General features: G+C 44.3%; 1 protein-coding gene across 1 annotated transcript; it reads left to right on the forward strand.

Annotated features, from left to right (window-relative positions):
* Positions 1 to 237: 237 nt before the first annotated feature.
* Positions 238 to 22,352, forward strand: LOC146964724 (protein mono-ADP-ribosyltransferase PARP4-like). The gene is made up of 5 exons (XM_085764175.1): positions 238 to 370; positions 473 to 662; positions 21,234 to 21,304; positions 22,028 to 22,168; positions 22,272 to 22,352. Exons 1-5 carry the CDS (start codon positions 278 to 280, stop codon positions 22,350 to 22,352), a joined length of 576 nt encoding a protein of 191 aa, XP_085620301.1. The 5' UTR covers positions 238 to 277.
* Position 22,353: the final 1 nt, after the last annotated feature.

Genomic DNA, 22,353 nt, shown 5'->3' on the forward strand with positions numbered 1-22,353 from the left:
TGTCAGTCTGATTAGTTTCACTAAGGTTTGTTTCTTGTTTCGCAATTTGGAAATAAAACAAAAATGAAATGAAAATATTAACATTCAAAATAAATGCTCCAGGAAATACTGCAGTTTTCATATAAAGACACTTTGTACAACCTTCTTCAATAATATGTGTTTTTCTGTGTTGTAAGATCAGGTTGTTTTTTCTTTTCTCAGTCTCTCTCCCTCTGTGTTTGTGGTCCCATGGAAAACAGACTGCAAGGCAGTAGTGAGTGTACTGCATGGAGAGGTCATGGGTGCAGAAGGTTTCCAGCTGTCAATCACTCTGTCTGACGTCCACCTGCCCAGGATGTGGGTGGAGAAACACCCTGACAAGGACAGCCAGGTCAGTCGGCCTGTCGGTTTGTCAGACCTCTTCCTCCTCTCTCTATCACACACAGTCACATCTTGTTCTTTTTAGATTTTAATCCACTCCTCTCTCCTCTAGACCTGCATGTTGGTTTTCTACCCAGACTTTGACGTCAACTCCGGCTCTGCGGACGATGAAGTCGTCCTCTTGCTGGACACGTCTGAGTCCATGAGGGGAGAGTCTCTGCACATGGCCCAGAGAGTCGCCCTCCACGTCCTCAGAGCCCTCGGCCACAGCCTCAGAGTCAACGTTGTTTCATTTGGCACAGGTCGGTTTTGTCCTTCTAAATTCCTATGCACATTGTGATAAAACTTAAAAGAGACAAAAGACAAGATACGACAACAGCTCTCTCTATTAAAGTGGAAGCTAACGTTGGAATGCAATGAGCCATGAGGTGTGACCATTATCCTCACATGTAATGAAATGACCACTGTTGATTGATCTGTTATGGCCACAGGTGGCATGTCTGGTGAAGCGTATTGCATCTCCTGGCTGCAGTTCAGTGTGGGTGAAGTGACAGCAGTTCAACCCAGCAGCACCCACTCCGGTTCAGGCACCCAAGCAGCTCCACGCTCTGTTCAACGACTGTCACACTCTGGTTTACGGCTTCGTGCCGCACCGCACCCAGCCAGGTACGCGCTGTATACACAGGACTGTCTCTACATCTAATATTAGAAACAAGTTCGAACTTCCTGATTCCAGTTGTGAAAAGTATGACATGCAGCAAAGTCATCATGTTTAAAAACCAGCAGATCTTTGTGTGTTTCCTTCATGCGTGATGATTGTTTTGCACAAGCCACCCTCCTGGGAAACCTGAGCGGGCAGGAACTTAAAACCATGGTGTCGACCAGTGAGCTGTTGTACTATCCTCCTACACTCATTTTTAAATAAATATGGGTATTTTTAGCTCAATAGCTTCCAGGTCGTGTGTTTTTAAATCACAATTTGACAGTCCTCGTTTATTTTGAAAACCATAAGTTTCCACATACTGTAGTAGGTTAGCGCTGGCTTTCTCAGTTGTCTTTGACATTTACTTATTACTTAGCTACTTTTATTTGTCAGTGTTATTTTGTTGTGATAGGCTAATTATTACATGGTAAGTAGCAAGCCTAACAAAGAAAAGCAAGTTTAACAAATCAGTTAAAGCAGAAGTAAGCGATCCGGTCGTTTTGGCTAATGCTGTGTTCCAGGCAGGTTTTTGAAACCGTAAGTTACAGCTTCAAGTCACGACTTACGACTGTGTAGCGTTCCAGGCAACCCGTTACTCGTGTTTTTACCTGTTGCCTGTGAAAGTCACTATAATGGCCACTCGTAACTTCCGACCCGTGAACTCGTACCAGATCGAACTGGTACGACTTCACAGGTCGGAAAAACATGAGTTACGGGTTGCCTTGAATGCACCATAACTTCTTGTCAGCCGATGGAGTTAGCAGCCCCCGCCCTCGTCATGGATCTATTGGTCCTCGTCCCTACGTCACCACATTCACAGCCCTTCATGCCGTTCTCTCTCCTCATTGGATAAAACTTGTAGGATACGAGGAAAGTTTTCTCCTCGGCTTACAGCAGAGCAGAGTGACTGAGAGACCCGTGTTTCGGTCCAAACACTCTATGTAAGTGATTGCTGTCGGAAGATAGAACTATTTAAGACTTATATTAACACAAAAGCTGGCCAGCTCGATGGGAGGACTGGGTGGCAGACTGGTCCATGGGAAGGGAGGGGAGGCCGGTCTAACAGCAGGGGAAAGGGTGGGAGGGGGGGCGATGCAGGCGGCGGCTGGTGCAGAGAGATGGAGCTCCGGTGGATCTGCGGAAACACAGAGAGAGTGCGAGACACCGAGGCCGAACTACAAAGTACAACAGAAAATGACAGTTCAAAAATATACTGAGGAGAGGAGGGGAGGGGAGGGGAGGGGAGAGGAGAGGAGAGGAGAGGAGAGGAGAGGAGAGGAGAGGAGAGGAGAGGAGAGGAGAGGAGAGGAGAGGAGAGGGCTCCATGTAACCAGATGTGTCCCCAGCAGTCTAAACCTATAGCAGCGTAGCTATAAAATGGTTCAGAGCTACCTGAACCAGCCCTAACTAAAAGCCCTGTCATAAAGGAAGGTCTTAAGTCTAGACTTAAATGTAGTTAGAGTGTCTGCCTCTCTGACCCATGGAGAGAGCTGGTTCCACAGTAAGGGAGCCCGGTAACTGAAGGCTCTACCTCCCAGTCAGTTTTTAGAGATACTGGGAGTCACAAACAGACCTGCATTCTGGGAGCGGAGTGCTCTAGTAGGACAGTAAGGAATGATTAGTTCTTTCAGATAGGATGGAGCTTTATCATTAAGAGCCTTACGCCAGGAATACACTGGGAACGGCCGCGAAGCGATACGTAAGCGGGGCGGAGCGGAGTTTTTTAACTGCTACACCAGGCACGGACGCGACGCGACACGGCTTCACTGTTTGTTGTTGCAGCTGTCAGCTTCACCTTGTCAATCCTGCAGTAAATGAGTGCACTTTATGCATCTCAACACATTTTCACATCCCTCCTGTTAAAATGGATTGACAGTACCTTTTTCACAGGTAATTTGCTGACTATGTAGGGTTTGCAAGTGCAGACTATATTAAATGGTATCAATTAACTGTTTAACTACACGATCATGGATCCACAATGTAAAAAAACAAACCCCATAATGTTGCACTGCTACTGGCTTTGCCTCTGGTACATGAGACATTTATTTTAATCACTTTTAAACGTAATATATTCGTTTTATACACAGTTCTCTGTAGTTTTCTACCTGTTGGAGGGCCGCGTAGCCACGCGACGAGGAAATAAAATAGACTTGGCGCGAAAAAGAATTGAAACGCCACGCGACGGCCGCTGCAGTGCGCGTCGCTCACATGGCCGGTGGAGGAGCTTCCATTGACTGAATGGGCGCGAACTGCTGCGGGTGTCGCGCGACGTACGTTTCGCGTCGCGGCCGTTCCCAGTGTATTTCAGCCGTTATAAGTCAGCAGATGGATTTTGAAGTCTAGCAGACAGTCAGCTGTTCTTTCTCCTTAGCATCCATGAATCAACATTTGTTGTTGAGGTGAAAAATTCTTTAATATTTTTGGTCTTGTGGATTTCTAATTATTACTTTTATGTCTATTCTTTTCCTCTCTGATATGTAGAGACACGTCAGTATACTGCTGGAAGACAGACAGACAGACGGCAGTTGGTGAGGCTGGGGAAGCATGTCTCTGACACCCGGACCATCAGCACTGGATCCCCCCAAGGCTGCGTCCTTTCTCCTCTGCTGTTCTCCCTGTACACCAACAGCTGCACATCTGACCACCAGACGATAGTGCTGACGACACCACCCTCATCGGCCTCATCTCTGATGGGGACGAGTCGGCCTACAGGAGCGAGACGGACCGTCTGGTGTCATGGTGCAGCATGAACAACCTGGAGCTCAACGCTCTGAAGACAGTGGAGATGATAGTGGACTTCAGAAAGGACCCACCTGCCCTCCCCCCTGTCATCCTCTGTGACTCTACAGTGACCCTGGTTGAGTCCTTCTGCTTCCTGGGCACCACCATCTCCCAGGAGCTCAGATGGGAGCAGAACATCAGCTCCCTCACCAAGAAGCCTCGGCAGAGGATATACTTCCTGCTGCAGCTGAAGAAGTTTCACCTCCCTGTGAAGATGCTGGTGAACTTTTACACTACCACCATCGAATCCATCCTCACATCCTCCATGACAGTCTGGTGTGCTGCAGCTCCGGCCAGAGACAAGGACAAACTGCAGCGTGTCATTCACTCTGCCCAGAGGGTGATAGGCTGCAGCCTCCCATCTCTTCAAGAGCTGTACATCTCCAGGACCCGGAGACCAGAGCCAGAATGGCTGCTGACCCCTCTCACCCTGGACACAAACTCTTCCAGCCCCTCCCCTCTGGCAAAAGGCTCCGGTCCATCCGGACCAGGACCTCACGCCACAAGAACAGTTTCTTCCTCTCTGCAGTCAGCCTAATGAACAATGGCCCAGCTCCCCCTAAATGACACTAAACCTACGGACCGACAGTCACTCTGCACTTCAACATTTTGCACAATAACTTACTTAGTTGTATTTTGTATATATCTTTATTCTATTCTTTTATATAATATATGTGTATTTATAGTATATGCATATTTCCTTTTTGTATATAGTATATGCGTATCTTTTGCATTACAATATTTTAATTCATTCTATTTTATTTTATATTATCTAAATTCTTAATTCTCTAAATTCTTATTCTATTCTATTTTTTGTATTTTTATATTTGCACCTGACACCGAGACAAGTTGCTTGTGCTGTAAACTGACCTTTGCTGCTCTTGGCAATAAAACAGTTCTGATTCTGATTCTGAAGGTGATACACCGTCACCAACCGTCAATGCACCAACAGTGGACTACAGTATTCCACTACCCCTTCTGCAAATATGCGGCTGTGGTGGATTTTGTTTGTATCTTGTTCAATAAAAGACTGCTTACTTTGAAACAAAATTTTACAGTCGTGCATTTGTGTTCTGAGATCGGTCTTGTCACATTCCTCTCTTTCAGAATTCACAATGATCAAGTGTGGCTTAACTTGTCGGACATCAACACATTTTCATTGCTGCTAATGTGCAGCAACAATTATCAATATATTAAATATATTATGCACTAAATGTAACACCTGAACATATCCCAGCTCCCAGCTTTACATATGTATTTTTTTTTCTTTCTTATAATAAATAATTATAAAATTAAATAATATTTTAATTATATATATACTATATACACATTTAATTGTTTCGTTATAAATAGGCCACTCTGTCCACAGGTGCTGCATTGCCGTTCATAGTCTCCGCCAGCAGATGGCGCCCGAAAAGGAGTCAAGCGCGGAGCATGGGGGGCGTGGCTCAATGTGAGCGTGGATCAACATTGAGGCACGCCCCGTTCCGCGGGCAGCGGCCAGGGGTACTTTGACCAAGGGGGCAGTTGTCGGTCTGAGAAGTGAAGCTCACTTCCGCGTTCAAAAAACTGCAATCCCCTCGGCTTCCTCTGGGGGCTGGTGTCAGAAGGGAGCATTCTCCATAGACCCCCATGTTAAAATCGCCGACTTTACATCCTCAATAAACATGATCAAAGCCTGGTGTCAGAACGTTTTTTGGTCTCAATCGATAGTTTCTACCCCCACACACACTCTGAGGGGGGTGAATTGTTTTTTAACTCTACCGTTTTACTGTTATTAGGTTAAAACTCTGGCCAATTAGGGCGCGGAAACGTTGAGTGACAGGTCCGAGCAGCTCCGTGGACAGCTGCTTCGAGGCCAGTGGGCGGGTTCTCGGCCGGCCAATCCAACATGGCGCTGTTCAGGCCGCCATATTTGAGTCACAAAAACGACTCCCCAAAACCAATGGGTGACGTCACGGATGCTACGTCCATTCTTTTTACAGTCTACTTGGACTAGTGTAGTGCTTGTGGTACCCAGAATGCATTGCGGTGAAGCCGCCAGCTAAAAGCTGCTAAATCAAAGCAGCTAAAAGCTGTTTTGATTCCCGTGGTAGCACTGTTAAAGCTATAGTTTGTAAGTTATTTTGGGCGTCATTCTGTCAAATATCCATAATAACCTTTCAGCATATTGTAATTCAAAGTGTTATGGGAGGGCTGAAACATACTGAAACAGACACTGCAGAAAATCAACACCGTGACGGCAGTGTTCAGCCAATCACAGGCCATTTTACAAAGCAAGTGTTCCATGAGCTGTTTTGTATGTTCCTATTGGCTAATCGACAAAAGTCGATGCGCGTTCACGTCCCACCGGTGGTGAACAGAGGTGGTGAATATGGCAGTGGCAGGAAAAGTGATCATACCGGCGCTCAAAACAACGGCCTACACGGCAAAACAAGCCAAAAAGAGGAAGAGTGAGGAAGAGAGGAAACAGACTAAAAAGGAGAGCGATAGTAAAAGGAATAAATCCCGTGTCAACATCGGAGGGTCATATGTAAGGTGGAGAGAGCTGCGCGACCGCATCGGGCTGAAGCTGGACTCTGAGATGGCAGAGCTTCTCTTGGACAGGTGAGCCTCTAATTTAATTTTTACTTAGCTGCTATCTATGTGGTTGTGTTTAGTTAGGCTGTGTAGTTGAAATCACCATAAGACTAATAAAGCAGAAATGTTTTGTGGTCTCAACTGACGAGTAACGTTAATGTAGCGAAGTGATTTAGTTTTGTTAAGAAAGGCTCAAGGCGGTTAGCTACAAGTTGCAAAGTCAGGTCAGCTGACACAGCGTACACAGCTGTGTAGATAGCAATCGGCGATTGAGAGGACGACTATCCACGGCTCTCGCTCAGCTGCTATCTAAATATGTGGTTGTGTGTTAGGCTGTACAGTTGAAATCACCGTGAGACTAACGTTAATGTTTTGTGGTCACAACCGACGAGTCACGGCGGTTAGCTAACGTTACAATCTGTAGATCAAAAAGTCGGGTCAGCCATGAACGTTGCCGTTATATAGCCTACCGTTAGACTGGGCTACACGACACACAGAGATCGTATGCCGTATTTACCGGTGTTGTGGCCCAACTGGTTTTTAAGTTAACTGGTTACCATACTGAACAGCTGCAGCTGTTTTGCGCTCCCTCAGCAGATTCGTCACAAATTCACAAACATACACAGCATATTACCAGCGAGTTTCAAGCCGCAGTTCACATCGACTGCAGCGAATATGCTGCTGTGAGTGAGCACTAACAGTTACGTACCAGCCACATGAAAAAAAAATAAAGTGGAGAAAAAATAATCTTCACATATTAGCGTGGAGCGGGACTCGATCCCGCATCAGCAAAAACAGCTACACCTCTAATCACCTGTCTACCTCTGTGAGCCACTCAAGCTCACAGGTGACTGCGGTTCCCCTGCATATTTGTCAATTACGTCACTACAGCACTGGCGGAGCTACGGGGTGGCCAGGGCCACCCCACTGGCCACCCCCATGGCTGGGGCATAATTTGACCAAAAACGGCTCTGCGCGCGGAACTTTAGTTCCGCCCTACCGCCGTTTCCGCACGGACGCATTTTACTGCACACAACAAACTTACCGCGGGAGCAGAGCAGGAGCAGCCAGTTTGTCATGATACGCCGTCGCCAAGCAAGGACACCTTTGGAGGTAAGTTTTCTATGGTCACTTTGGTCGGTTCTGGTCGAGTTTTCTTACTTGTTGACTGTGACTTTACTCCAGTTCTGAAGCATTTCAGACATCTGGTAGTCTCCTTGTGGTACATTAGCGAATGGAGAGTCTGCTCTGACTGCCCTCATTTACGTTACATTATATTGTGTGAATTTCGTGATTTTTAAGACAAGTCTTTTGCACTTAAAAAAATAGACATCATTATACCATTGATTAATCACCAGCTGCAACGTTTTTCCCCCACACATTCAGCACACAATATCTGCATGCTGCTACTCAATTGCCTGCTGAAAGACAGGGGATGTTGAAAGGAGGAACAGTGGTGAGGACAGACAAGAACAGGATGAGAACACAGATCCTGTAGCTACTGCACACTGTGACTGCCTGCCGTTTCTGCCTTTTGTATCACCTATACTGTTATATGTAATAATGCTTCATAAAATCATTAAGACTTACTGACAGTTTCAACATTTGTGTTTCAGACACTGTCACTACAGAACCCATGCAGGGCTCATCACAAGGTAGGTATGCCCACAGATACTGTTTACTTTATGTATTGCAATTAATCATTACATTCTAAGTAACAATGCTAGGTAATAGTATAGTATAATTTAAACCCTACATGACCAAATCCTCCTATTAATATTTTATCGTGTGTGTGGTTCAACTGACAGGTGTCAACAGACTAGACCCACAGCAGGAGATGGTGAACAATGTGTTGTAAATTGTTTTCTTGTCTGTATACAACATCTATTGCATGTCTGCCCGTCCTGAGGGATCCCTCCTCTGTTGCTCACCCTAAGGTTTCTCCAATTTATTTTCAACAACATTCCAGACCATCAACATATAACTGTTTTGTGCATTTGTACAGTAGCCCTTAAGCCTTGTCTATGACTGGAATCCTTATGTTGACCCAATTTGCTGGCCATTATTTGTGTGTGTTTATACTGTAGCTTGATCAGGCTATAATCAGGGGTGCAAACTCATCAGGGGTAGAAAAGGTGACAAGATACCGACCCCCTAGGGGGGTCCGGGGGCATGCTCCCCCGGGGAAATTTTTTTTTAAACCAACTTTAAAGGTGAATTTACAGTCAATTTTAACATGAGACTAGGGTCCAGATTTACTCAGGTTTGCACAGCTTTTGCTCCTGTTAAACCTGCACAATCTGTCTCTGTTTGGTTTTGAAATATGTGAAGGGGGTCTTCAGCCTATGCAGGTTTAGCATGAGCAAAAGCTGTGCAAAACTTAGAGAATCTGTCCCTTGATGTCCATCAGATGAACCTTGCAAACCTTGCCTTCAAACTAAATAAAATTGAATACAGACTGATTGGTTCATTGTGAAACATTATTGATGTAAATGTGTTTTCTTTACGTAGGCTATGCTCCGAGGCAGCGCTGCTCTTTCTGTCCAATAACACACATGAAGCTTAAAAATGCCATAGGCTACATAAAACATATTAAGTGGCAATATGTATTATTATGATGTTCAAGCAAACGGTTCGGTTCACGGTTTTGTGGTCATGGTTTTCGGTTTGGTTTCGTATATTTTGATCGTTGGGAAAATCAATCATGTCTTGTATATTCAGGTTAAAACTTAAAGAATGAGGCAGTCTGACATCTGATACATCATTGTGACAGTCTGAGGTTAAAAGTAGGTGAGATTCTGGCTGCAAGGGAGGATCATTGATAGTTCCAACATGTTTTAATTTGTTGGGCAAAGAAAGTTATCTAACAAATGCTAAGAACAATTAGATATTCACTGAAATATACAACCTATATTTATTAATTGTGGTTCTTACAAAAAATATATCTTATAAAATATAAAAGCTAAAATGTCTCTTAAAGCTCTGCCCCTTTAATTAGTGCATACAAAATAATTTAACTTTAGCCTACTACTTTTACAACCACATTATTTACCAGCAACATAAAGTGAAACAGAGGCAGAGGTGTCCTGCCACAGTCAGTCAACCTCCTGCTCCTCCTGTTGCTACTGCAGGTCGCGCTGGAGCTAATAAAAGCTAAACGCGCTAATCGCTAATTGGCTGCGATCGCGATCATCACACACACGCGGTCCCATACAGCACCTACACAACGCTGCTGGCGCATCTTCTAGCTCCGACTCTTTCACTCGCCATGCTCAAAAAGTCGCGTTAGTTAGGTCTGTATGAAAAGTGAAGCTTCAGGTGTGTATTGCTGGACAGAAGAGGAGCGCTGCCACCACTTGTTGTCATCCAGATAAGGTGCATGCGCCTTAAAGAGACAGGTGCATTGGCTCGGCTCGGCTCGGCAAACCCCCCCCCCCCCCTCAAATTTTTTTTTATTGCGGATTTACACGAATCACACAAATGACCAATTTGGGATCCAAAACGGCGAATTTCGCCGAAAGGTGACAAGTTTGCACCCCTGTATAATAAAAACAACTGTTTCTCAAATTATGTCTGTGTATTCCTGATACACCAACAGAATGAGCTCATAGTGATCACTACAAGCGGAGCTGATCATCTCCCGAATCCTCTCATCACAGTACGCTGTGCAGTTTTCTGTATATTTTGCTACATTTGTATAGTTTAAGAATCTTTGTTTCTTTACTTGCAGGAATAAGAAAAAGAGTTAGCTACACTGAATATTAGTTGATCTTTTCCATCATTACCTGCGTTCTAAATATTATGGAGGTGTGTGGTTTACAGTAGAGAGTAGAGTAGAGAATACTTTATTCATCCCGAGGAGGGAAATTCATATTAGTGTAGTAGCTCACACGACAATGACACAAAAAAGAAAGAAAGATGGAGCAGGGTCGCCGGATGGAGCAGGAACCGCCGGGTGGAGCAGGAACCGCCGGGTGGAGCAGGAACCGCCGGGTGGAACAGGAACCGCCGGATGGAGCAGGAACCGCCGGATGGAGCAGGAACCGCCGGGTGGAGCAGGGCCGCCGGGTGGAGCAGGAACCGCTGGGTGGAGCAGGGCCGCCGGGTGGAGCAGGACCGATGGTGAAGAGGCAGCTGGGTGGATCAGGATCATTGGTGGAGGGGCCAAATCATTTTGCTTATCTGCCCCACTACTATATTCCTCCATCTTGCAGCAAGGAGAGAGAAGCCGTCCACCACCGCTACTTTCCTGGTCAGTCAAGGTGCCATGAAGTGGATGATCCAGGCCGTCTAGAATTGCCTCTTCCTTCTTCAGTGCTCTAGTGCCTCAGGATGTTTAGTCTGTATCCTAGCAACAACTTCATGGAGAACTTCAGATGGAACTTAAGCAGTTGCCATTAGGTGGGATGTACACAAGTGTTGTTATGATTCGAAAAAATAAAATAAATGTCTACTTTCTGAGTCTTCACCAATATCTCCAGCTCTTCATCACTCTTGTTGGGCAGAGAGTTGATATTTCCAATGATGACTGACCTCAGAAAGGACTGATAGGACATCTCCACCTCCAAGCCTTTAACTTTGCACCAGCAGCAGCAGCACAACAACCACCACAAAAGCACCTCTTCAGATCATCTGAGGACAGGATGGTGGTGTCCTCCAGATCTGTCCATTTTCAATGAAAGAAGCTCATCTCTGAAGAATCTCTTCTCCCCAGAGAAGCATCCATCAGTAGATAACAAAAAACACAACAAAAATAAAGCAAATGTTGAGTAAAAACTCAAAAACTCAGAGCTACCAGACTTTGCTGCTCCCAGTTGAAGCGCTCCCAGTTGAAGCGCATGTTCCGGAACAAGGTGACCTAAATATCGCTATATTTTACAGTGAGACATTGCCACCCCATAATGATCACATAACCATCCTGGCCACCCCACAGAAAATTTCCTGGCTCCGCCACTGCACTACAGGTAACGTTTTGACTCGAGCTGACCTAACAACTGGTTACCATCGGTTTGCCTGAAATACACGGACATATGCCTCGGTGTTTATTGTTCTTTTTCCTCCAGTCTATGAACATATTCAGCGCTACACTCCACTCCACTCCGCACAACACTACACACTATGACAAAGCCTGTCGTGTTGAGAAAGTGATTAAATAACTCGGAAATACTGTCAAAATACGCTAAACAATATGTAAACAAAAGCGAAACACTTGAGCCACTGCGTGTAGCTACATGGGTGAAAAGTACTACTTGCATTTAAAGCAGAAGTAAGTGATATATTTGTGTTAATATAAGTCTTAAATAGTTATATCTTCCGACAGCAATCACTTACATAGAGTGTTTGGACCTAAACACGGGTCTGTCAGTCACTCTGCTCTGCTCTGAGCCGAGGAGAAAACATTTATCGTATCCTACAGTTTTTATCCAATGAGGAGAGAGAACGGCATGCAGGGCTGTGTGTGCAGCCAAGGGACGCCGTGAATGTGGCGACGTAGGGACGAGGACTGTTATGGTGCGTTCAAGGAAACTCGTAGACTCATGTTTTTCCGACCTGTGAAGTCGTACCAGTTGGATCTGGTACGAGTTCACAGGTCGGAAGTTACGAGTGGCCGTTATAGTGACTTTCACAGGTAAAACAGGTCGGAAAAACACCAGTGGGTTGTCTGGAACGCTACAAAGTCGTAAGTTGTGACTTGAAGCTGTAATTTACGATTTCAAAAGCCTGCCTGGAACGCAGCATTAGCGAAAACGACCGGATCACTCACTTCTGCTTTAATCACATTACTGTATTGCGAATGTTTTGTGTACTTACATTTCTTTACACTTCTCTACAGATCTTATAAAACGCACAACGTATTTATTGGCGTGCATTAAAAGAAATGTTCACTTGAAGTCGCCGTGGTTGAGGAGGAGGTGAAGTTAGCTCTGAGTCTACCTGTTTCTTTCTGCCTGTGAGCATGATGCGTTCAAGGGAACAGGGCAGCGTCGGACGTGAGTCGATTGTTTGAAATGTATTTATAGAATGGTCTGATGCTTTAGATTTCGTGTGCCGATATATTTTATCATTGCCCTTTGTAAAGGTATACATTTTAATTAAAACTAGTTTGTCATTCACAGAAAAAACTGACAAACTAAACAGTTTTGGGTCCATGGCGATCTAAATGGCAAGAAAATTATCAATCTCTATTTGAACATTAGTCCAGAATGATTTTCTGTCATAGATATGTCAGTTTTTTTCTGTGAATGTCAAACTAGTTTTAATGAAAATGTATACCTTTACAAAGGGCAATGATAAAATATGTCAGCACACGAAATCTAAATTTCAAACAATCGACTCACGTCCGACGCTGCCCTGTTCCCTTGAACGCATCAGACAGAAACAGGTAGACTCAGAGCTAACTTCACCTCCTCCTCGACCACGGCGACTTCAAGTGAACATTTCTTTTAATGCACGCCAATAAATACGTTGTGCGTTTTATAAGATCTGTAGAGCAGTGTAAAGAAATGTAAGTACACAAAACATTCGCAATACAGTAATGTGATTAAATGCAAGTAGTAGGCTACTTTTCACCCATGTAGCTACACGCAGTGGCTCAAGTGTTTCGCTTTTGTTTACATATTGTTTAGCGTATTTTGACAGTATTTCCGAGTTATTTAATCACTTTCTCAACACGACAGGCTTTGTCATAGTGTGTAGTGTTGTGCGGAGTGGAGTGTAGCGCTGAATATGTTCATAGACTGGAGAAAAAAGAACAATAAACACCGAGGCATTGTCCGTGTATTTCAGGCAAACCGATGGTAACCAGTTGTTAGGTCAGCTCGAGTCAAAACGTTACCTGTAGTGACGTAATTGACAAATATGCAGGGGAACCGCAGTCACCTGTGAGCTTGAGTGGCTCACAGAGGTAGACAGGTGATTAGAAGTGTAGCTGTTTTTGCTGACGCGGGATCGAGTCCCACTCCACGCTAATATGTGAAGATTATTTTTTCTCCACTTTATTTTTTTTTCATGTGGCTGGTACGTAACTGTTAGTGCTCACTCACAGCAGCATATTCGCTGCAGTAGATGTGAACTGCGGCTTGAAACTCGCTGGTAATATGCTGTGTATGTTTGTGAATTTGTGACGAATCTGCTGAGGGAGCGCAAAACAGCTGCAGCTTTTCAGTACGGTAACCAGTTAAATTAAAAACCAGTTGGGCCACAACACCGGAACTAATGATCGCAACGGTTGCCAATGTTTTCTTTTTTTGTGTACCGCTATTCTCGCTCGTCAACACATCTACAGGCTTCTTCTTTTTTGCTTGTGCACCACCTGTTTAATGCGAGGTAGAGATTACGCCACCGGGTACTTACAGTACACTGCATTTTGATATACTTATCAACTGAGACGCACTCACACTTAAAATACTTGGTTTAAGTATGGAAGTATTCAAATTGAGCCACAGCAAGGGTTCTGTCTGTGGGTCCAGGTTCTCCTCACCTGTGTGGTCTGGTGGAGCGCTGCACTCTCCTGCCACGGGGCCACGCTGCCAGGCAGGGAGAAGAGAATCCCCCCGTCCCTGACCACCAGCTCAGACACGTAGGTCACTTTGATGAGGACGGTGGCGCCGGGCGGCAGGTTGACCACGCTGATGGTGAACATGTCCTGCAAGCCAGCAGGGGCGCAGCACAGCTGCGACTCGCGTACATGGCGTCCTGTTTCTGTATGTTTTTTGTATTTTGTTATTATTTATGTGAAACTTTGGACGTCATGGGACGCAAGACAAATTTCAGAGTGATCTGATAATAAAGTATAATCTTAATCTTAATGAAAGAAAAAAATAATGAATGAAAAATGCATTAAAAGGGCCGTTAATATTTAGAGCTTGAATCAGCATGGTGATGTGTTCAGGTGACTTACAGGAGCATCCTGGTCCATGAGGTACGCTCCATGACCTTGCTCTATAGCTCGCCTGTACTCCTTACGAGCCGTCTCCTTCTCCTTCACCTGAGAACCACACAGACACACACATAGAAACACAGACACAGGGTTAAACTGGTTTTCATGATTCCCCTTGATGCTGCTTACATCCTTTGTGATGCAACAGTGGGTGAATTTAATGCATGGTATAATATAGGCCTACAGAATATGAGTGTGATGACACTGTTTGACTTGACTTGTTTTCAGTTTAGTTTATTTCGGTCTTTGGTTTGACACAGCACCTCATTGTGTAATAGAAATTACAACTCCACATAAATACAGCAGCTAGACAAGGCCCAGGAGAAGATGACAAAAAAAAAAAGCAAATAAAAAAAAACAAATTGCGATTGCAAGAAAAACAAATAAGCAGATATTTAAGTGAGCATATTAACCATGCAGTTCCTGAGTTCTGCTTTAATAGGTACCCTGCAACACTGAATAGAATAGAAAAAAATATTTTGAGCATACGTTTACTGAAGAAATTGCGCATGAAAAATCAATCAATTAAACAGAAAGTAAATTTAACCCTCTCTTTCCTTCTCTCCTTAAAGCAGATATCAGTGGAATGTTTTTGTTAATATAAGTCCTAAATAGTCCTATTTTCCGTCAGCAATCACTTACATGAAGTATTTCAGCCTAAACACGAGTCTCTCCGTCACTCTGCTCTGCTGTAACCCGAGGAGAAAATTTTCCTTGTGGGATACAAGTGTTATCCAATGAGGGGAGAGAACGGCATGAAGGGCTGTGTGTGCAGCCAAGGGATGCGCGTGAATGTGGTGACGTAGCACGAGGACCAATTGATGCCTGACAAGGGCGGGGGCTGCTAACTCATGGTGCGTTCAAGGAAACTCGTACTTTGTGTTTTTCCTTCCTGTGAAGTCATACCAGTTCGATCTGGTACGAGTTCACGGGTCGGAAGTTACGAGTGGCCGTTATAGGGAACTTTCACAGACAACAGGACGGTAAAAACACGAGCTACGGGTTACCTGGAACGCTACCAAGTCGTAGTTGTGACTTGAAGCTGTAACTTACGGTTTCAAAAGCCTGCCTTGAACACAGCATTAGCCGAAACGGCCGTGCCGCTGTTATCTGCTTTAATCATTGCATTTTAGGCGACCTTTTGCGGTGTATTCTTGGCACATGTTCATATCACGATGATGATGAAAATACGATTAATCCGTCAGTCATAGTATAATACAATGACGGATTGAAAAAGTACTAATATTCTATAGATGCACACAGTACAAACTTTAAACGACACAGCCTCACTCAGTTAATCTGCTCCACATGCAGCTGAACACACAGACTGACATCATTATTTGTCAGTTGTCAGTCAAATCAGTCATGCTGTCGTGTTTGTTTATGTTGGCGACGTGCGGAGACGTTAGCAGCTTCTCTGATGACGGCATGGAAATAAACTAGACTTTTCAGACAAAAAGAAAACAAGTTGCCATGGTTACAGAGAATACGATGATTTTGTCTGTTTGTTTACATTTTTGGAGAAGTGTACTGAATTATCTATTTTAAGTTCCTGTTTGTTTTGCATCTCTGAGGAACTGTGACTTCTTTTTTCTCTGATTCATCATATTTATGACTCTGATAATTGAGGAAGATCAGTTTAGCCATTGAGATAATACAGATGCAAACTGCACTGAACTTTTTCATGTTCCTTTTTTATCAGCAAATGAATAATGATGAAGACATTAGACAATAAAGAAATACCTCAACTGGAGATTTAAAAAGGTGAGTTACCTTTCCCATTGATGAAAGCCTCAAATCCACACACGGCTGCAGAGTCATCCAGAGGGAAGACATACTTTGCCTCGATGGGCACAGAGGTCGTGTTGGTGTATTTCTGGAAAATGATGACCTGCAGGTTGAAAGAGAAGACAAACTCTGGTTAGGTTTTATATCCATCCCTCAGTTCACAGGGCTGTTATCAAAATGAATCTAGAAAAAAAAAAAGAAAACCCAACCTGTTTTCGTCACGTCACGTCCTCCAGAGGGTTTTTAAAAACCTTCTGGAGGACGTGACGTGACGGCGGGACTGTTGGACAACTCAGGCCAGCAGCTCCCCCTGCAGGCCGTCCATGTGAAGTGTAAACTGATGGATCTGCTCTCACAGGTTGGGTTTTCTTTTTTTTTTCTAGATTCATTTTGATAACAGCCCTGTGAACTGAGGGATGGATATAAAACCTAACCAGTTTGTCTTCTCTTTCGACCTGCAGGTCATCATTTTCCAGAAATACACCAGCACGAGCTCTGTGCCCATCGAGGCAAAGTATGTCTTCCCTCTGGATGACTCTGCAGCCGTGTGTGGATTTGAGGTTTAATCAATGGGAAAGGTAACTCACCTTTTTTAAATCTCCAGTTGAGCTATTTCTTTATTGTCTAAACCTGCGGGTACGTTAATTAGCGATCGTTTTCTCTCCGGGGATGCTGAGGGACGTCAGGCGGCCGAGCAGCTCTGCAGCCTGGGAAAGGTGACTGGCTGCTCCCAGGTGGCTGCTCACACAGGCGGAGCTTCACTGATCCGAAAAAAGTCGGAGCAAATGTCCAAACAGGCGTCATTTGGATAAACTAACCGCACGTTAAGGATCGAAACGGTTACTTTCTCTCATGAAAAAATATTAACTTAATAAAGTGACATATTAAAGGGATAGTTCACCCTAGAATGATATTTCGCTCATTATCTACTCACCCTCATGTTTTTTTTTTTTTAAGTATATTTTTTGGCTTTTTGCCTTTATTTGATAGTGATGACAGTAGAGATAGACAGGAAATGGGGAGGCAGAGAGAGGGGGAATGACGCGCAGGAAAGGTCTGCCCGACGCGGGATTCGAACCGGGGACGCCTGCGGCGAGGACTGTAGGCGGGGCAGCCGCTCTACCCACTGCGCCACGCACCGCCCCAACTCACTCTCATGTTGACTAAGGGCTGCAAGAATTTTCAGAGTCCACCGTCCCTTCTCTGAGTTACAGGGGGTCTTGGCGTAGCAGTGCATTTCAATGCCACGGTAGCAAAGGGACACCAGAGCTCTTCGTAAAAAAACACACACAAAAAAACATCCAAATACCTCCATGATGCTCGTATGTAATGTCCGTCTTGTGCTGAAGCCCCAAATTGCGTAATTGTCCCGAAAAAAATTAAATAAGTCCACATTCCAAGCATGTTTGTAGCATTAGCTCCTAGTGTCTGTTGTCCGCTCTTCCGCTGCCAGCGCGCATGCGCAAGGTTCGCACTGATACTGAGACCGACTGAGACTCGAGTCGGTCTCAGTGCGAACCTTGCGCATGCGCGCTGGCAGCGGCACTTTCTCAACACGACAGGCTTTGTCATAGTGTGTAGTGTTGTGCGGAGAGAAGTGTAGCGCTGAATATGTTGATTAGACTGGAGGAAAGAGAACAATAAACACCGAGGCATTGTCCGTGTATTTCAAAGGCAAACCGATGGTAGCCTGTTGTTTGAGATCAGCTCGAGTCAAAACGTTACCTGTAGTGACGTAATTGACTGATATCCAGTGAAACGGATAACACCTGTGAGCTTGAGTGGCTCACAGAGCTAGACAGGTGGTTAGTGGTGTAATTGGTTTTGCTGAAGCGAGATCGAGTCCCGACCCACGTAAATATGTGAAGATTATTTTTTCTCCACTTTATTTTTTTTTTCCATGTGGCTGGTACGTAACTGTTAGTGCTCACTCACAGCAGCATATTCGCCGCGGTAGATGTGAATTGTGGCTTGAAACTCGCTGGTAATATGTTGTGTATGTTTGTGAATTTGTGACGAATCTGCTGAGGGAGCGCAAAACATCTGCAGCTGTTCAGCACGGTAACCAGTTAAATCAGAAACCAGTAGGGCCACAACACCGGTAGGGGCACAACAACAGTATTCGATCTGATACAAGACTAGACTACCATCAAAATTTGTGCACAACAGAAGTAAGTAGTATACTCAGTAGTCGAGTTGAGGGGGGATGGGGGGGGGTGGCATCCCCCCTGAAATAAAAACGATCAAAATCATCCCCCCTGTAAAAATGCCATCCCCCCTCTCCATCCCCTTTTTACATTAAATGTTGGACATAACCATAATTATATTCAGGCTGTCGCCTGGCCTGGGCATTCCCGGCTCTAGCCCCGAACATTTCTTATATAGCCCAGGTCCAGGATGTTTTCTCAGACGGAGTTAAACAGAAGCGCACATTAACTGAGAAGGTAGTTTTGTAATTTCCCGGTCACAGTGAATGCAACACAGGCACGACGCCACGACCAATCAGAGAGAAGTGTTGTAGAAGCGAAAATCCTCCTCCGTGTTTTATTGGTTAACAGCCAGGTAACCAAGGTGACAATCTGAACTCTAGCGATAGATAGCGTTCCGAGCGGCTCCGAATCACGGAAAAGGGGAGAAGTTTCTGCAGTCGTGGTGACTCGCGCCAGCAGGGGCAGACCGCCGGTGGGTCAGTGGACCGGCCCGGTCCGGCGTGGTGCTGCAAGTGACCCGCTGACGTTAGTGTGTTTACATTTTTCTAACGTCTATGAGCGCGAGGAGTGACTATTCTCGGTCAGAGTTTTGTTTTTGCTCTCCAGCCACAGCTCCACACCAGTTCTGAGTTCACTTTCATACACATAGCCATTCTTGTCATTACAATGAAAGGAAGTTTAGTCAGTAGGCCTACTAAATGGGCTTTTTAAAATGTTTTATCTGAAGCAATGTAGCCTCTCCCTTTATTTTCTCCTCAGAGTACACCAGAATGCCTTATTTATGTGTTAAAAATCCAAAAAAATTTCTGGGGGAGTGCCCCCAGACCCCCCCTACAGTGCTGTATAAAGATGGCAAATCAATGAAAGCCCAGCTGAGTTGGTACTATTGGAGAAGCTCCATAATAATAATAATATATATATATTTATATATAATTTAGAATTTTATAATATAATTTACATGAATTACACTAACCCCCCCCCACCCCTTTTTTTAATAAGGTGAAAAAAATTGACCATCCCCCCTGAATTTTTTTTACAACTCGACTACTGAGTATACTACATGACAGTGTGCTCATGGAAGTATTCAAATTAAGACACAGCGCCTGTCTCCAAGCATCAGATTGTTGTACTCGTTATTTTTTTACACAGTGTCACTCTTAAGAATGTAATTTTTTTAGGCAATAAACTGCTATTCTTCTTCTTCGTTTATTTATTTATTTAAAATTTTGATATTTGCATTTAAAGCTGAAATAAAACCTGAGATATCAATCTATATAGGGTCGGTCCTTTCCTTGGCATCAACAGTCTATTTTGTTTTTGAGCAGTTATATACAGATTTTTGGGTTGATGTGATTCCTGCGTCACTGATTTAATGTGGTAGTATAAAGGAAATATGTGGACGTTAGCTTTTATGTCATAGTACATGAGTGGCTCCACACTGCTAGTTCAATGATTGTCAGTTTTTTTTAATCTGTGTGTTTCTGTTGCTGTATAGGTCACCATGGAGAAAGTGTGTGTGACTGATGAGTCAGCGAGTACGAGGTGCGCTACAGCATGTTTTCTTAAATTCTGACCCCATCTTTTGTAACGACTCATGATTATTTGTTACTGATTAGGTCAAACTTGTCGGACGATAGTTTTCATTCTGATTTATTTTCTGTGATCTGCACTTGGAGGCTGCGTCTGATGAGTTGTTTCTTTCCCTCAGAGAGTTCACGCTGGACATGTCGATCGAGATGCCCTATGAAATCACCAAACTGCAGTGCATCACTCAAAGTCAAGATGAAGGTAACGTGATGATGATGATGATGATGATGATGATGATGATGATGATGATGATGATGATGCACTTTCTTACATGGATGTCAGATATTTCCTCTGTCTCTCACATGAAAGTCTACAAGATTTAATATTAGTTTCACTATGGTTTGTTTCTTGTTTTGCAATTTGGAAATAAAACAAAAATGTAATGAAAATATTAACATTCAAAATAAATCAAGAGAACAGGCTCCAGGAAATACTGCAGTTTTCATATAAAGACACTTTGTACAACCTTCTTCAATAATATGTGTTTTTCTGTGTTGTAAGATCAGGTTGTTTTTTCTTTTCTCAGTCTCTCTCCCACTGTGTTTGTGGTCCCATAGAAAACAGACTGCAAGGCAGTAGTGAGTGTACTGCAGGGAGAGGTCATGGGTGCAGAAGGTTTCCAGCTGTCAATCACTCTGTCTGACGTCCATCTGCCCAGGATGTGGGTGGAGAAACACCCTGACAAGGACAGCCAGGTCAGTCGGCCTGTCGGTTTGTCAGACCTCTTCCTCCTCTCTCTATCACACACAGTCACATCTTGTTCTTTTTAGATTTTAATCCACTCCTCTCTCCTCTAGGCCTGCATGTTGGTTTTCTACCCAGACTTTGACGTCAACTCCGGCTCTGCGGACGATGAAGTCGTCCTCTTGCTGGACATGTCTGAGTCCATGAGGGGAGAGTCTCTGCACATGGCCCAGAGAGTCGCCCTCCAGGTCCTCAGAGCCCTCGGCCATAGCCTCAGAGTCAACGTTGTTTCATTTGGCACAGGTCGGTTTTGTCCTTCTAAATTCCTATGCACATTGTGATAAAACTTAAAAGAGACAAAAGACAAGATACGACTACAGCTCTCTCTATTAAAGTGGAAGCTAACGTTGGAGGTGACAGTCAATGGTATTCATTTGACTGAATGAAATTAAAAAGATGAACAGATATGAGAAATTAAATTACTTTTACAGAGAACAAGTGCCCGACACAGTGAGTGAATAAAGGAACTGAACACTCTCTTCTTAAGCGGGAGCAACAAAAACATGTTTTCCATCATTTTCCTCTGTGTTTCTCCGCTCAGATCACACGGAGGCCTTTCTGACAGCACAGCCGCTCAGTGAGGCTCGTCAGGCTGCAGAGAAATTCATCAAGGTGAGTTAATGACCGGCAGATTATTTCATCGTGTGGTTGGTGCTGTTGCGCACTGTTCTGAGCGCTTACGTGAGGGGGTTATGTTTTTATTTTGTCTGTATGTCCGTCACATTCATTTAAACCCGATGGCTGATGGAACTCTTCAAGGAAATTTCTTCAAACGTTCAATGGAATTCACTTATTACTTCACTTTAGGAACCTATATACTTCTATAGTCATAGCAGTAGGTTTGTTAGCTTTAATTATCGGTGCAAGTTATTTTTAGAACGGTGGAGCAGAGCCGCAAGCTGCTCGGAGCTACGCTACGGAGGCTCATGGGATTTCTTGGTTTCCCTCATCAAACTCATCAAATACACAATCCAACAACTCCACAACGCTCTGGTGGACAAGTTGTGACCTGCACATTCACCACACTATGAGATAATAACAGAACGTTACCAGACAGAGTTGTTTTAGAGGAAACCAAGAAATCCCATCAGCCTCCATAGCGTAGCTCTGAGCAGCTCCCGGCTCTGCTCCACCGTTCCGAAAACAGCTTGCACCGACAAATAAAGGTAACAAACCTACTGCTAAAACTATAGGGGTTATGGCAATGGACCAATTTGTCAAAATGTTGAGCTATCCCTTTAAACACAAAGACACAACTCCTAGTAATGTACATGTAAGTCGGCAATAGTGGCAGTGTGAAATGTAGTTTGTCAGACTGTCCTCTGCTCCTCTCAGCGTCCCTCTCCAGTAGGAGGCAGCACTGAGCTGTGGCGGCCCCTGCGGGCCCTCAGCCTTCTGCCTCCGTCCCGCGGCACCAGGAACCTGCTGCTGCTGTCGGACAGCCACATCCTGAACGCTGAGCTCACCCTACGCGCTGTATACACGGGACTGTCTCTACATCTAATATTAGAAACAAGTTCAAACTTCCTGTTACAGTTTCCCAGACCTCAGTGTGATGTCTGTAGTTCTTTTTCTATAGCCAATTATTAAAAGTATGACATGCAGCAAAGTCATCATGTTTAAAAACCAGCAGATCTTTGTGTGTTTCCTTCATGCGTGAT

This window comes from Trachurus japonicus, chromosome 21, assembly GCF_045865225.1.
Source record: "Trachurus japonicus isolate A0001 chromosome 21, Traja_1.0".
Classification (NCBI taxonomy): domain Eukaryota; kingdom Metazoa; phylum Chordata; class Actinopteri; order Carangiformes; family Carangidae; genus Trachurus; species Trachurus japonicus.

Excerpts from the sequence above, each read along its gene's own strand:
- LOC146964724 (XM_085764175.1), top strand. The coding sequence starts at position 278 with ATGGGTGCAGAAGGTTTCCAGCTGTCAATCACTCTGTCTGACGTCCAC. Across the intron at positions 371-472 it reads ACCCTGACAAGGACAGCCAG|ACCTGCATGTTGGTTTTCTA; the intron begins GTCAGTCGGCCT and ends TCTCTCCTCTAG. Across the intron at positions 21,305-22,027 it reads CTGCAGAGAAATTCATCAAG|CGTCCCTCTCCAGTAGGAGG; the intron begins GTGAGTTAATGA and ends TGCTCCTCTCAG.